Source organism: Amaranthus tricolor, chromosome 8 (genome assembly GCF_026212465.1).
Source record: "Amaranthus tricolor cultivar Red isolate AtriRed21 chromosome 8, ASM2621246v1, whole genome shotgun sequence".
NCBI lineage: Eukaryota > Viridiplantae > Streptophyta > Magnoliopsida > Caryophyllales > Amaranthaceae > Amaranthus > Amaranthus tricolor.
The window spans coordinates 10314509-10329433 of record NC_080054.1 but is presented as its reverse complement, the minus strand read 5'-3'; the positions used below and the strand labels follow the sequence as shown (position 1 = coordinate 10329433).

At 32.9% G+C, this 14925-nt stretch overlaps 3 protein-coding genes across 3 annotated transcripts; 1 reads left to right on the top strand and 2 right to left on the bottom strand.

Annotated features, from left to right (window-relative positions):
- Positions 1 to 262: 262 nt before the first annotated feature.
- Positions 263 to 971, bottom strand: LOC130821511 (uncharacterized). The gene is made up of 2 exons (XM_057687302.1): positions 745 to 971; positions 263 to 413 (listed from the first exon to the last, which is right to left on the bottom strand). Exons 1-2 carry the CDS (start codon positions 969 to 971, stop codon positions 263 to 265), a joined length of 378 nt encoding a protein of 125 aa, XP_057543285.1.
- A 5986-nt stretch (positions 972 to 6957) lies between these two features.
- LOC130821510 (uncharacterized) lies at positions 6958 to 7449 on the bottom strand. Its single transcript, XM_057687301.1, has one exon. The coding sequence runs from the start codon at positions 7447 to 7449 to the stop codon at positions 6958 to 6960; it is 492 nt and encodes a 163-aa protein (XP_057543284.1).
- Positions 7450 to 7524: 75 nt separating this feature from the next.
- LOC130820888 (probable metal-nicotianamine transporter YSL6) lies at positions 7525 to 13382 on the top strand. The gene is made up of 7 exons (XM_057686432.1): positions 7525 to 8149; positions 9619 to 9791; positions 10159 to 10256; positions 10683 to 10820; positions 11033 to 11222; positions 11728 to 11857; positions 12247 to 13382. The coding sequence occupies exons 1-7, from the start codon at positions 7810 to 7812 to the stop codon at positions 13185 to 13187; spliced, it is 2010 nt and encodes a 669-aa protein (XP_057542415.1). The 5' UTR covers positions 7525 to 7809; the 3' UTR covers positions 13188 to 13382.
- Positions 13383 to 14925: the final 1543 nt, after the last annotated feature.

Below are 14925 nucleotides of genomic sequence, written 5' to 3'. Positions count from 1 at the left end.
TTATTAAAATCGAATTCTTTTCTTCAGCAACTCAAACATGAGACGATTAACTTTAGAGAAATCCTCAACATATTTCCTATAGTAACCAACAAAACCCAAAAAGCTCCGAACTTCAGTTACATTCCTCGGAATTGACAATTAGTTATTGTCTTAATCTTCTCTAGATCCACAGAAATTCCATCCTTAGACATAATATGACCCAGAAAAAACTATTTGCTCAAACCAAAACTCGTACTTAATAAATTTCCTAAACATTTTTTTTTTAAAGTTTTAGCATAATCCTCAAATGTTTCTCATATTCCTCCATGTTTCTCGAATATACCAAAATTTCATTAAAAACTATAAACTTATCCAAATAAGGACGAATGTATCTCTGCATCAAATCCATAAACATTGTTGGCGTATTTGTTACCCTAAATAACATCACCGAAACTCATAAAGTCCAAAATTGGTCTAGAATGCAGTCTTAGGAATATTCTTCAGCTATCCTTAATTGATGATACCTAGACCTCAAATAAATCATAGAAAACTCTTAAGTTCCTAAAATCTAACTAGTCGAAAGTATCATCTATCCTAAACAAAGGGTTATTGTTCTTAATGGTAATCTTCTTGTTAATCTCCCTATAGTCAATGCACAACCTCATCGTACCATCATTTTTATTAACAAATAAAACAGGGGCTCTCCAAGGCAACACATTACAGCGAACAAAATTCTCTTTTTTTTCCTAGTAACTCATCCACTACTTCTTTGATTTAGTTAACTCGACTAGGATAAAATGGTATAGAGTCTTGGACATAGAGATAACATCGGAAATCAGATCAATATTGAAATCAGCAACTCTCCTCGGGAGTAAACCAGGTAAATCATTAAGATAAACATTAGGGTATTCACATACAATCAGGGTTTCATCGAGACTCAATTTGGTTTTCTCCTTACTACTAGAAATAAAACACATGAATGTATCCCTCATCTCTATTCTTAATCATCTCATGGCTTGAATGACATAAATGGTTTGAACATGGGACACATATTTGTTCATAATCAAGCACTCTGCTCGTTGAGTTTTAACCCAAACAATCTTGTCCTTTTAAAAAAATCTCCATATGATGACGTCTCTACAAATCCTTGCCCAAAATAATATCATAAGTACCCAATTCAAAAACTATCAAGTCGACAATAAATGATGATCTAAAATCTTAGGAGGAAAGTAGGAAAGATACGGTCACATAGGAATGGTGAACCGTTAGGTGAACAAATTTGGGGATTGAATTTCTAAGGTTTAAAAGATAGAGGATTTTTGAAGAAAAGAGGTACAAATAAAAGATCGGTCGACTTAAAAATCAAAAATAATATGAACGAAAAATTTTTCTACGAGAAAAGTATCAGAAATAACTTTACCTTCATACTCTTCATTCACATTAACAGTTATTCCAACTGTCAAATCCTAAACTCCTGAGTGCGGGAATATTATAATCTTTCGTCATCTCAAATGAAATTTAAACATGTGATCAATATCACATTAACATAACATGTAATCTACACATGGTCACACAAGTACAGAAGAAAAAAAATTTGAAAAAAAAGTTATTTGGAAAAATAAACTCATATGAAAAAAAACCATTATTTTTTTTTAAAATGTCTGCTATCGAGAGCATTCTTTTACATAGAACCGAAGTTCCGGGATTCGAGTAACTTTAGCACTGATACCACGTGTTACAGGAGCGGAAATCTCGATACATAATTAACATTTAATAATAATGTTTAATACCAAAATATTGCGGAAGTCTCAAAATGCCGAACTGTTAAAACCTTTAAATCATAAAAACTTAAACTGTTTAAAACAAAAGTAAATTATTATATATAATAGCTCAAAATGAAAAAAATACATCATCATCAACTTATCAATAAAGATACAAAAAGCAGCTAAGTTCTCGATAAGTAGTAATCGCTGCAGCCTAGATCGGAACTTTAACTAAATCCTGTAAAATGCTGCCATCCATGATACGGATGACTGCCAATAGAATCGGTCAGCGCTTAACGTCGAGCATAACTTCCTATCAAGCTCAAAATACGAAAATTATACGCTACATTTACAAAATAATAATTTAAGTACGAACTTATAATTGATTGACACCACCGTATACTTTTACCATATTCTTTTTCTGTTCCATACTTTTAAGTCATTAAGATACTATTCTTGATCCTGACAGAAGTACTTTACTGCCATTTATACAATTAGGTAATCTTAACACTTAAGTAAGTTCATTTGATTAATACTCATAACCGTACCATGCACCATAGCATCAACACTAATCAAGTTTATCACTAATCAACAAGCACATCAATATGACACATGATATTTGTAAGAGTTTAGTTAGGTGAGGACCGTAGTCCTAAACCCTAACTGTGGTGGGAGTCGTCACCCCTCCAATACAATTTATGCTCGAGCTCTACAACATAGGTGGCTAACCCTTGTCTTACATCGCATTTTACGTGCCTGCCAATACGGGCGTCGAAATTTTACATGTCGATACAGGGTTCGACACTACCTTACTATCAGGGTCATTCAATCAATATTCATTCACACGAGTACATCACATTTTTATTACTACAACTTGACATTGACTTTGACTTTGATCAACTTAGGTGATAATTAACCTCTTTTATTTAATAAAATTCTTAATCATAACGTAAAATTAACCTCTATGTCTTTATACATTCAATATTAAATTTGTACACATGAAATTTTATTTATAACTTTATTTTTAATAGTTCGCTAAATTTACACTAATAACTTAATATTCTATTAAAAGTCTCCAAATTAATATTTTCCACAAGTAGCTACTAAAATCTATTTCTCTTTAAAAAGGTTCTCAAAATCAACATTTCCAACTTTGTAATAAATAAAACTTTATTCTCTTGAATAAAAAAATCAAATATTCTAATTAAAATTCAAGTTAAAATTGCATCACTTGGATAAATTTCCCAAAATTCTATAAGTTCACCAAAAATAAATATTTCAAGTTTAGAAAAATAAGTAAACTTATTAGGTTTGCAAAAATCAACATTCTAGTTATAAAACAAATAAAGCTTATAATTTCACAAAAATCAATATTTTTAGTTTTAAAACAAGTCAAACTTAAAATTTTCACAAAAGTCAAAATTTCTAATTATAAAACAAGTAAAACTTGTAATCTCACAAAATCAATACTTCACACATAGTTTGAGTTATAATAAAAATATTTTAACATCATTTTACATAAATTTTGGTCAAATAGTTAGCAAATAAAATATTTTGTACGAAATAGTGATTAAAAGTTACTTTTATTATGAAATCACATATATTCAAGAAAAACAATACTTAATAAAAACCAATAAGTTCATAAAATAACTTACTACCTTATAAACTAATCTGAAGGCTAACATAAACATATTAATAAAGTTCTAACATAAAAATTCCTGAATATAATAACATTGCTAATGTAACACATAACTCAAAAACATACTAGCACTAATTTATAACATGAATCATACTTAATATTACTAGAATACCAACTTCCTAAACTTGTTCAAAGATTATTAAATTAACATATTAAAAATACTTTCAGCATACACATATTTAATATAATCTTGATCATAATTTCATTAAACTAACTTCCTAATAAAACATAACATCATATTTCATACTTTGCATATTATAAAGTAAATATAATGTAAAATTTCACAAAAAGAGTAAGGTAAGAAGTTATACCATACGAACACCAAGGGTTAGTACTAAGTACTAATTAGAAAAATAATAAGAAATAAGACCCTCCAAGATAGATAATAATGCCCCAAAGAAAATTAATCCAAAGTCCCAAAATAATGATGATCTTCTAAGCTCCCAAGATAATTAAGTCTAAACTCCAAAAATAATGCTACAGTGAGTACCCAAAGTAATAACCCAATAATGCTACATTATGATGATGATTTAAGCAAAAAAAAAAATTAGTTTTCTAAGCTCCATATTCTGGAGTTTCTTCAACTAATAATAAAGGTATTAATGTAGTAAGTTTTTAATAAAGTGAAAATACAAGAAAGAATATTAAAAAGATTTGATGATGGTGGTGTAAGTGATCTCATGGCTAAGGGGGGATATTTATATTGGGTTTGGGAAACTTTGTAGTTCATTAGATCGTATGAAAAAGAGTACTAGGAGTATAGAAGAAGGTTAACTTGTGTAAGTGATTTAGAGTGTGTAAGTGAATATGTAAGAGTTGGAGCATGCAAGTGATTTTGGAGTGTAGAAGAAGGTTAGCTTGTGTAAGGAAATGGTGATAGCTTGTGTCAGTGATGAACATCATGGGTTACTATAGAAAGGATTTTGGTTCATCAAATTTTTGTTCTAGTATGTATAAGTGAATATACATCAAAATAATGGGTAAATTTATTTATAAAAATATGTAGTTTACTTAGAAAATTTTGCTTAAACTATATTTAATGTTAATAATAAAAATACGACTCATTTTAATTTATAAAATAAATAAATCAAAATTATAAGGTTCAAATAATAAGTAGTGATGTTAGTTTAAGGAAGAAAGTTAAAACGTAACGTTTTACAAAATCGTGAATGATAATAATAAAGTTTTACTTTTCGTACTATAAAATAATAAAATGATATTTTAGTGCTTATAAAAAGATTCTAAACAATATACTATTTTAAATTTTAATATTTGAAAGAAATTACAAAATCGGAAAAGGTTTAGGAATTAAAGATGTTTTGAAATGGATAACCAAAGGATTAAAGATTTGAATTGAAAATTCCGAATAATTAATCGGAAGATTAAGATTAAGAATTTTGAGTCTGTTACACTCCTAATATTTCTTCTTAATCTTCTAGGCCAACTCTTTCTCCATCCCATGCCCTTAGTGAACGTGGGCCAACTTCTCTATCCACCATTCCTTCATCTGCTTCTCCTCTTCCTTGCCCATCCTCCCTACCCATTACCTCTCTGGTCGGCATGATTACGCGTAATAAAAATGGAATTTTCAAACTCAATCCAAATTACACTTTTCAAGCCCTCTCCGTTTCTTGTTCCCCAATACCAAAAAATTCCATCCATACCCTCCGTGACCCGAACTGCAAACAACTATGAAGGATGAATTTGCTTTAATTGAGAATCATACTTGAAATCTTGTGCATCGGCCTCATAATGCTAATATAATTAGCTCATTGTGGATTTTTCGGGTGAAAACCAAGTCTGATGGTTCTTTTGAGTGCTGTAAGGCGCATCTTGTTGGTGATGGTAAGTCTCAAAGGGATGGTATTGATTGTGATGAAACCTTTAGCCCTGTGGTCAAACCTGCATCTATTCGCATTGTTTTGAGTATTGCTCTTTCTAATTCTTGATCCATTCACCAATTAGATGTCAAAAATGCTTTTCTTCATGGTACTTGAATGAAACTGTGTACATGCATCAATCTTTGGATTTGGGTGATCCTCATCATCCCGATCATGTATGTCTTCTCAGGAAGTCTCTTTATGGGCTCAAGCGAGCTCCTAAGGCTTGGTATTAGCAATTTGCTGATTTTGTCACTACTATTGGTTTTCGTAATAACATTTCTGATACTTCTCTGTTTGTTTATTGCCATGGCTCCGATATTGCTTATCTTCTTTTGTATATGGACGATATCATTCTCACTGCCTCATCTGATCTTCTCCGACAAAATATCATGTCCAAGTTAAGCTCTGAGTTTGCTATGAAGAACTAAGGTCCTCTGAGTTATTTCTTGGGTATTGTTGTTTCTTCTAATACTGCAGATCTATTTCTTTCTCAAAAAAAATATGCTGCTGAAATTCTAGACAAAGTCGGCATGTCTCAGTGCAAAGCTGCTCCTGCTCCTGCTCCTACTCCTGTAACTACCTCTGGCAAACTATGTGCTTATGCTGGCTCTCCATATGATAATCCTACCTTGTATCGAAGCTTAGTTGGAGCTCTACAGTATCTTACCTTCACTCGTCTAGACATTTCCTTTGCTGTCTAACAGGTGTGTCTATTTATGCATGATCCTCGAGTGGAACATATGGCTGCTCTGCATTGGATTCTTTGCTATGTTCAGGGTACTATTGATCATGGTTTGCAGTTATACAAATCCTCTGTTTCCTCTCTTCTTTGCTATACTGATACTGATTGGGGCGGTTGTCCTGACACCCATCGTTCCACTTTTGGATTCTGTGTTTTTCTTGGTGATAATTTGGTGTCTTGGTCTGCTAAACGCCAACCTACAGTGTCTAAGTCCAGTGCTAAAGTTGAATATCGCGGTGTTGCTAATGTTGTTTGTAAGACTTGCTGGATTCATAACTTACTTCTTGAGCTTCAATGTCTTATTCCTACGGCCACTCTTGTTTATTATGATAATGTCAGTGCTATTTATTTGTCGGGCAATCCTGTTCAAGATCAACGCACTAAATATGTTGAGATGGATATTCACTTTGGTCGTGAAAAAGTCCAACAAGGTGATGTATGGGTGCTTCATGTTCCCTCTCGTTATTAGATCACTGATATCTTTACCAAGGGTCTACCTCAGATTCTCTTTGATGATTTTCCATCCAGTCTCAGCATTCGCAAACCTCCTGATTTGACTGCGGGGGTGTAATAGAGTAGAATATCTTGTATATTTTGTAAATTATGAAATGAAGGTATTGTAGAAATATGTTATGATTCTACCTGTACAAATTATATTTAATTAGAATCGTAGGATTCTACCAACTTACAATTCTACCTACGATTCAGATCGCTCGTTGGTTTTTGGATCGTAAAATCGTAGACTAATTAAAATTGTGATTTTAATAACATTCCCCCTTTTTTTTTGCAGAAAACCTGTAGCTTATATTATTATAAATCAAGGACCACCAAGGTTTGTAGGCTTGGTGGGAAAGGCTCCATAAAAATCTTTTCTATAGCATTACCAGTATCTCACCTAGCTATCAAATGAGCAACGGTATTTCCAAGCCTACGAACAAAGCTACAAGTAAAACTAGCAAAACATGATATAGAATTGGCAATTTTATCTAAGAACAAGTAAATGTGAGTTGATCCCCTTTCCTTATCTGAAATTGCATTGATCACTGTCAACGAGTTGCCTTCAAAATGGACATAACCATGTCCCATCCTTCTTGCAATATCTAAAGCGAACAAAGCAGCTGCAGCCTCTGAAATACGAACACTCCAATTCGGTTCCACGCATCGAGTTCCGGTGAGTAAAACCTTACCATAATTATCTCGAACAAGCACACCTAAGCCTCTTCGCCTATTCGTCCCTATATGAGCATCGAAGTTGATCTTAACCCAGCCTGTACTTGGCGGTTCCCACTTTTGGAAGGAAAGCACCCGTGAGGGATGGCAAACATTAAGCTTCTGTGTGTATAGTTGATAATTCCCCATCATTTTTGCAAAAGAAGTCGACATCTAGACGTATTTTTTTAAGCATACTTAATTTTATTATATTTATAAAATCGTACCATTTACGATTTGATGATTATAACTCACAGTTTGCGTTCGAACCGCTTTATGGATGTTAAAAACTTGTAATCTTATTCCCATCACAAACTACCCACCTCCATCACTATCCTGTAAAATTCCGGAATCCAAACCAACGTGACGTAAAATCTTTTCTTGAAACTATCAATCTTTCCTTTTCATCTTCTTAAAAACCCATTATTTTATCATACAGAATAGAGTATCTCATCTTTCTCCATAGTTCCCATCTTACCTCTTAGCTTCAACTTTCTTCATCAATTCTTCGTCAAAAAACAAAACTTGACAAAAATGGGTACAGAATTAGAGGTTTCAGAACCCTTAATTGAAGAATCAGAGAAAACAATCAAACAAGAAGAAATCCCAGATTGGAAAGATCAGATTACAATTAGGGGTTTAGGAGTTAGTGCTTTATTGGGTACTCTTTTCTGCATAATTACCCATAAGCTTAATTTAACAGTTGGGATTATCCCTTCTCTTAATGTTGCTGCTGGGTTATTAGGGTTCTTTTTTGTTAAATCATGGACTAGTGTTTTATCCAAATTTGGGTTTTCTGTTAAGCCCTTTACTCGTCAGGAGAATACTGTTATTCAGACTTGTGTCGTTGCTTGTTATGGACTTGCTTTCAGTGGTGAAGTTTCTACCTTTGACTTTTTTTTTATTCAAAGCTTTTTTGTTTTTGCTGTTTTTTGTTTAGTTTTTATGTGATGTGATTCTTGCAATACATGATTCGACTATTGCTACCTAATTTTCTATATGCATTTTCTGGGTCTGATTGTGAGGATTTGTGATGTGTATTGTTAGTTGACTTGATTCTTTAAGCATTTCAATGCTTTAAGCTCACTTTTAGTCTAAATTATGATGGTTATTAAGTTGTGAACCAATGAGAATATCAACGTGAGTTTTGATTGACATGAAGCTATGTTGCCTCTTTGATATTGTCCTAGCTAGGATAACTAAGGGTCTTTACTCTGTCCAGTCAAGCTGAATGTAAATTCAGCAATTTTTAGTCCTAGGAACTGATATTCGGGATCTTGAGCTATAAACAATGGAATCTTCAATGCTGTACTAGATTGATAAGACTGATTTTTTTTTCCCGTTCCTCTCTGAGTCAAGTAGCATAACTAACTTTGGGAAATATGGGATCTTTAAGTTGCAAACCAATGAAGAATTCAATGTTGATTTACATTGGCAGAACATTGATGTTGTGCAGATCCTGATAATTGGTTATGATAAATCTGGGATCTTGTACTTGTTTGTTGTGTTATTGCTTGAGTCACAGTTGTGTTTGATTTCCTTAGTAGGGGATTTGAGTGCTAAGAAGTATTATTTATATAAATATATGGCTTTCATTGTTGAAGTTGAAGAAAACTGCTAGAAGGTTGGAACTTTTTTCAAGATGAAGGGAGGTTGATTATTTTTTGATTGTTATATTACTTGATTTGATTATTCTTATTGCATTTGGTGTATGAATTCGTAATTTGTCTAAAATACTCCTGATTTGCCCCCAAATGATATTGGATTTGCCTTTTTTGCTTCTTAGGGGATTATGAATTAGGAAACCTGGGAAGATCTATGATAAGTAATGTTAGTTGGCTTTATTTTATATGCTTAGTGCAAATTGAAACGAGGATGGGGCATTAAGCTGTAAACCAATTAGAACTTCAATGCTAATTTTGACTGATAGAACTTTGATTTTGAACTGCTTCTTTGATGATACCCTAAGTAGTACACTTAAATATTTGGTTCCCCCATTTTTATTTATAATTAATTCAAAAAGGAACTATTTCACGAGTTAGGGCATAGCTGCGTTTATGGGTTTGAATTTTGACAGAACTTGAAGTTTGGGCTGATTAGTTGGTAGTGATTTAGGAATAGTAACAACCTGACCAATGTATGATCAGTTCAGATCAGACCCATTGTAGGGGCATAGTTTATTTCCAGAATATATGCTCTCTTGCAGTTACAGATTATTTACATACATATTGCGCTCCTATTATTGGATTATTTTACATTGTTTTCGCCAGTTTTTTCTTCTTTATGTCTTGTTAAATCTACTTAAATTGATTTTTGATGTATGTTTGAATCGGATTTTCTCAGGTGGTTTTGGTTCATATTTGATTGCAATGGATGAGAGAACATATAATCTTATTGGTCCAGATTACCCTGGTAATCGGGCCCAGGATGTGATTAACCCTGGTTTGTGGTGGATGATGGGCTTCTTGTTTATTGTGAGCTTTTTGGGACTTTTCAGTCTTGTCCCACTTCGAAAGGTATGTCGCTAAACAGGATATGTGAAGAAGAAAAGTAAAACTAGACTACCGTGGTTTCGTTTGTTAACAATTTATACAGTATATTTTACATCTAATTGTACTGCTAAGTTGTATTGGCTTATCATACTGGACATCTACTAAATGTATGGGGGATTGCAGTTTTATCTGGGATTAATATAAAATGTGATATCTTTACTGGTCCAAACTCACAAACCCGACAATTATATTATATATTTATATATACATATACTACTTTATGAATCTGCGACAGCAGAAATGTTACTTTGATGCAAGCTGCTAAATTGGATAATATATTTGGCGCCGTATTTCTTGTTTATATCTAATTGTGTTTGATCTGGTATTCAAGGTTATGGTGATGGATTATAAGCTCACCTACCCAAGTGGGACAGCAACAGCTATGTTGATTAACAGTTTTCATACAACTACTGGAGCTGCTCTTGCTGAGTAAGTGATATTGTTGACAGTGTATGTACTATTGTCGGGAAAGAAACATATGACCGTGAGGACGAATTGTAATAACTTAAGCTTTAGGTCTACCAGCAATTTCTCGTCATTTTTTGTTTGCTTGACTTCACTGTTGGCATTGTATTTTACAGAACCTAATAGTATATACATCTATGGTTCTTTTGTTTGCAAAACATGCATTTGATTTTATACATGCCAATATAAGATATCAGTTGAGATGTTGCATTTTGCATAACAAATTGCTCCATTGTTCAGTTAGACCTTGCAAAGATGTTTGATTGAAATTACTGTTGAATCATGCTTTTTTCTTTCGTAGTTATGGCATGGTTTTAGCAATTTCTTGTTCTATGTAAGCTCATTTGGTTCCATTTCTGTTTTTTTTTCATATCTTTTTTCGGTTTGCAGGAAGCAAGTGAAGTGTTTGGGGAAATACTTGAGCTTTAGTCTTATCTGGAGTTGCTTTAAATGGTTTTTCAGTGGAATAGGTGATTCATGTGGGTTTGATAACTTCCCCACTCTTGGCTTAACATTATTTAAAAACACGTGAGCTTCTTTTTCCTCTTGTTCCTTTTGGTTGTCTTTTTTCTCTTCTGATTATATAAAGTTCTAAAAGGTTGATAACTTTTATTTAATTTTGGCAATCCCTACTTCCCAATTATTTGATATTAATCAATGCTCGGACTTCGGAGAATGAGTGTAATGTGGAATGAACTGTAGAGTCAGTACGGCTAACTATGGCTTTATTGTGCTTGCAGGTTTTACTTTGATTTTAGTCCAACGTATGTGGGATGTGGTCTTATCTGTCCACATATAGTGAATTGCTCTGTCCTGCTTGGTGCTATAATCTCATGGGGATTTCTTTGGCCCTTCGTCTCTAAACATGCTGGTGATTGGTATCCAGCTGACCTTGGGAGCAATGACTTCAAAGGACTTTATGGCTATAAGGTGATTGTACATGTTGATTAATATGTGTATCTGTTAAGGAATCAACTCAAATGTAACCAATGTCCTTCTTTAGAATTCTATTGTACACTATAAGGAACCAAGATTTATGGACTATATTAAATGAGTCATTAAATAATGTGTCTTTTTATTTGCGTGATGTTTCACGTGATGTTGCTACCATGGGTTAATCAGAAACAACCTCTTTGTTAGTGATAATAAGGGTAAAGTTGCATACACATGCGACCTCGAGTAGGAGGCATTTAATGACATTAGGGTAATGTAATGTAATGTACTTAAAAGGAACCAAGACCAACAATAAATACGTTATTTGATTAATTATAATTTATAATCATCTTTTTCGTCTTTGAATTTTCTCGCTTAAAAACTGAATGAGATGCTACTCTCGACTTTGGGTGATAATTGACCCTAAGGCTGCTCATTAGCTCTTTATATATTTTTTAATCGTAATCCTAAGAGAATTTTGTGCGTTTTGAACTCTGACCAGGTATTTATTGCAATAGCCCTCATTCTTGGTGATGGTCTCTACAATTTGATCAAGATAATCGCTGTAACTGTAAAAGAGATGAGCAATAGTATGAGCAAAGAGAAGCTTCCCATTATGCAAGAAATTCCTGGTTAGATTTGAACTTCATGAATTCAAGGTTATTGTGGTTGTTTTGTGCTATTTTATGGCCGTTTTGAGCGAATTGTGAATTAGGTTACACTAATTCTGCCACGAGAGTTTATGAACGAGTGAATTGCTAGGCTTCTAAGCTGTGCCTAAATTGATGAATTGATTTCTGTAACCAGAAATTTTTATAAACTTATGCTTCATTCTGTTGACTCACCGGGAACTAATGGGAAGATTATGAAATTCAGAGAGCATTATTTCTTGATACTTACAATTTTTTGTACCCCTGATATTTTATCATGAACTACAATGAAGAGTTCTGGATGAAGAAAATGGATATTTGACATTTGATAGTTGATTAAACTTCTTATAATTTAGCCCTTGATTTTCCAGGTTCGAAGGATTCCCAAATGCTTCTTGAGCAAAAGAGAAGGGATGAGATATTCTTGAAAGACCGGATACCCTCCTGGTTTGCTGGGGCAGGATATGTAGGACTTGCTGCAATATCCACTGCTACAATGCCGGTTTTGTTTCCACCATTGAAATGGTATTTAGTACTTGGCGCATATGTAATTGCACCCGCTCTTGCCTTCTGTAACTCATATGGAACAGGGCTCACTGATTGGAGCTTGGCATCAACATATGGGAAAATCGGCCTTTTCTTGTTTGCTTCCATTGTTAGAACCAACGGCGGGGTAATAGCTGGTTTGGCAGCTTGTGGCGTAATGATGTCAATTGTCTCCACAGCTGCTGATCTTATGCAAGACTTTAAGACGGGTTACCTCACCTTTTCTTCTGCCAAATCTATGTTTGTGAGCCAGTTGATTGGAACTGCCATGGGTTGTGTATTAGCCCCTCTAACATTTTGGCTATATTGGACTGCTTTTGACGTTGGTTCACCTGACGGTCCTTACAAAGCACCTTACGCTGTAATATTCAGAGAAATGGCAATTCTAGGAGTCGAGGGCTTCTCAGAACTTCCAAAACACTGTCTCGCTCTTTCTTGTGGCTTCTTTGTTGCTGCCATTGTCATAAACTTGCTAAGAGATGTTACTCCAACCAAAGTCTCGAGATTTATCCCAGTTCCAATGGCCATGGCTGTTCCGTTCTACATTGGAGCATACTTTGCAATCGATATGTTTGTAGGGACCGTTATTCTGTTCGCATGGGAGCAGATAAACCGCCAAGATTCCGAGGATTATGCAGGAGCTGTGGCTTCGGGTTTGATTTGTGGCGATGGAATATGGACTATACCATCCGCTATCCTTTCTATTTTCAGGATTAATCCCCCAATCTGCATGTACTTTGGACCAGCTGTTACCAGTGGAACATAAGTTCATCTTTGCGCTGCCTTTGATCCTTTCAGAACTGTAAATACGCTAAGTTTCCCTCTGCAGTAGACATTACACGTTCAAGCTATATACTGTGCTGTGGCTCTGACATTACTATCTGTTGTTTATAGACATTAGTTCCTTTATGTAAATGCTATATGGGGAGGTTGAAAAGTATACCACTCAAGTTCATTTCAAGTCAGATCTCTCGTATTCTATTTTTATTAGGGTGTTACTAAATATCGCCACCCCTTTTCATTTTATTGCCATCCTTTTAAAATTACGTATTTGACCCTGAAGTTTAAAAAATTACTAAATTGCTACTGGATTTAAAACTTAATTAATAAATGTAAATCACACTTAATAACACTATTAACAATTTAATGCGAAAGATTTGTTTATATATATCGAATTTTGAGATCCGTATAAAGTATGAATTCAAACACGGTATTATCTCTCTAAAAACACTTAAAGAAGCCGTCACCCGTAATTGGTTAAATATGGCTAACGAAAGCGACTATGAACCGGATGCGGTACGTAAATTTTTCGATTTAATTCGTTGGAAATTAAAAATAAATAAATAAATCGCACAAAAATGGGCGACTGAAGCATGGTTCAGTCGCATAAAACAGGGCGACTGGACCATGGTTCAATTGCACAAAACTGGGCGACTGAACCAAGGTCCAGTGACCAATTTTGTGCGGTTCAGTTGCCCTTTTTTGTGCGATATATATATATATATATATATATATATATATATATATATATATATATATATATATATATATATATATATATATATATATATATATATACATTTTATTTTTATTTACGTAATTTATTATAATAATAATAATAATAATAATAATAATAATAATAATAATTATTATTATTATTATTATTATTATTATTATTATTATTGTTGTTGTTGTTGTTATTGTTGTTGTTGTTTTAGTTTTCGTTATTTTTTAGGGTGTTACTAAATATCGCCACCCCCTCGAAATTACGTATTTGCCCCTGGAGTTTAAAAAATTACAAAATTGCCACTGGACTTGAAACTTAATTAATAAATGTAAATCACACTTAATAACACTATTAACAATTTAATGCGGAAGATTTGTCTATATATATCGAATTCTGAGATGCGTATGAAGTACGAATTCAAACACGGTACTATCTCTCTAAAAACTCTTAAAGAAGTTGTCACCCGCAATTGGTTAAATATGGCTAACGAAAGCGACTATGAATCGGATGCGATACGTAAATTTTTCCATTTGAATCGTTGGAAATTAAAAAAAAATTAAATCGCACAAAAATGGACGACTGAAGCATGGTTTCAATCGCCCTTTTTTTGCGATTTGTATTTTTTATTTTTTTATATTTATTTACGTTATTATTATTATTATTATTATTATTATTGTTGTTGTTGTTGTTTTAGTTTTCGTTATTTTTTTTTATTATTGTTATTATTATTATTATTATTATTATTATTATTATTATTATTATTATTATTATTATTGTCATTATTATTATTATTATTATTATTATTATTATTGTTGATATATTATTTATTTTTTCTTTTTTTATTTACGTAATTATTATTATTATTATTATTATTATTATTATTATTATTGTTATTATTATTGTTGTTGTCATTATTAATTTTACTTTTCGTTATTTATTATTATTATTATTATTATTATTATTATTGTTGTTGTTGTTGTTGTTGTTGTTGTTGTTG

Coding starts and splice junctions, on each gene's coding strand:
- LOC130821511 (XM_057687302.1), bottom strand. CDS start 971: ATGAGGGATACATTCATGTGTTTTATTTCTAGTAGTAAGGAGAAAACC. Junction 414..744: donor GAGTTAACTAAATCAAAGAA/GTAGTGGATGAG, acceptor GATGTTATTTAG/GGTAACAAATACGCCAACAA.
- LOC130821510 (XM_057687301.1), bottom strand. CDS start 7,449: ATGTCGACTTCTTTTGCAAAAATGATGGGGAATTATCAACTATACACA.
- LOC130820888 (XM_057686432.1), top strand. CDS start 7,810: ATGGGTACAGAATTAGAGGTTTCAGAACCCTTAATTGAAGAATCAGAG. Junction 9,792..10,158: donor GTCTTGTCCCACTTCGAAAG/GTATGTCGCTAA, acceptor CTGGTATTCAAG/GTTATGGTGATGGATTATAA. Junction 11,223..11,727: donor AAGGACTTTATGGCTATAAG/GTGATTGTACAT, acceptor AACTCTGACCAG/GTATTTATTGCAATAGCCCT.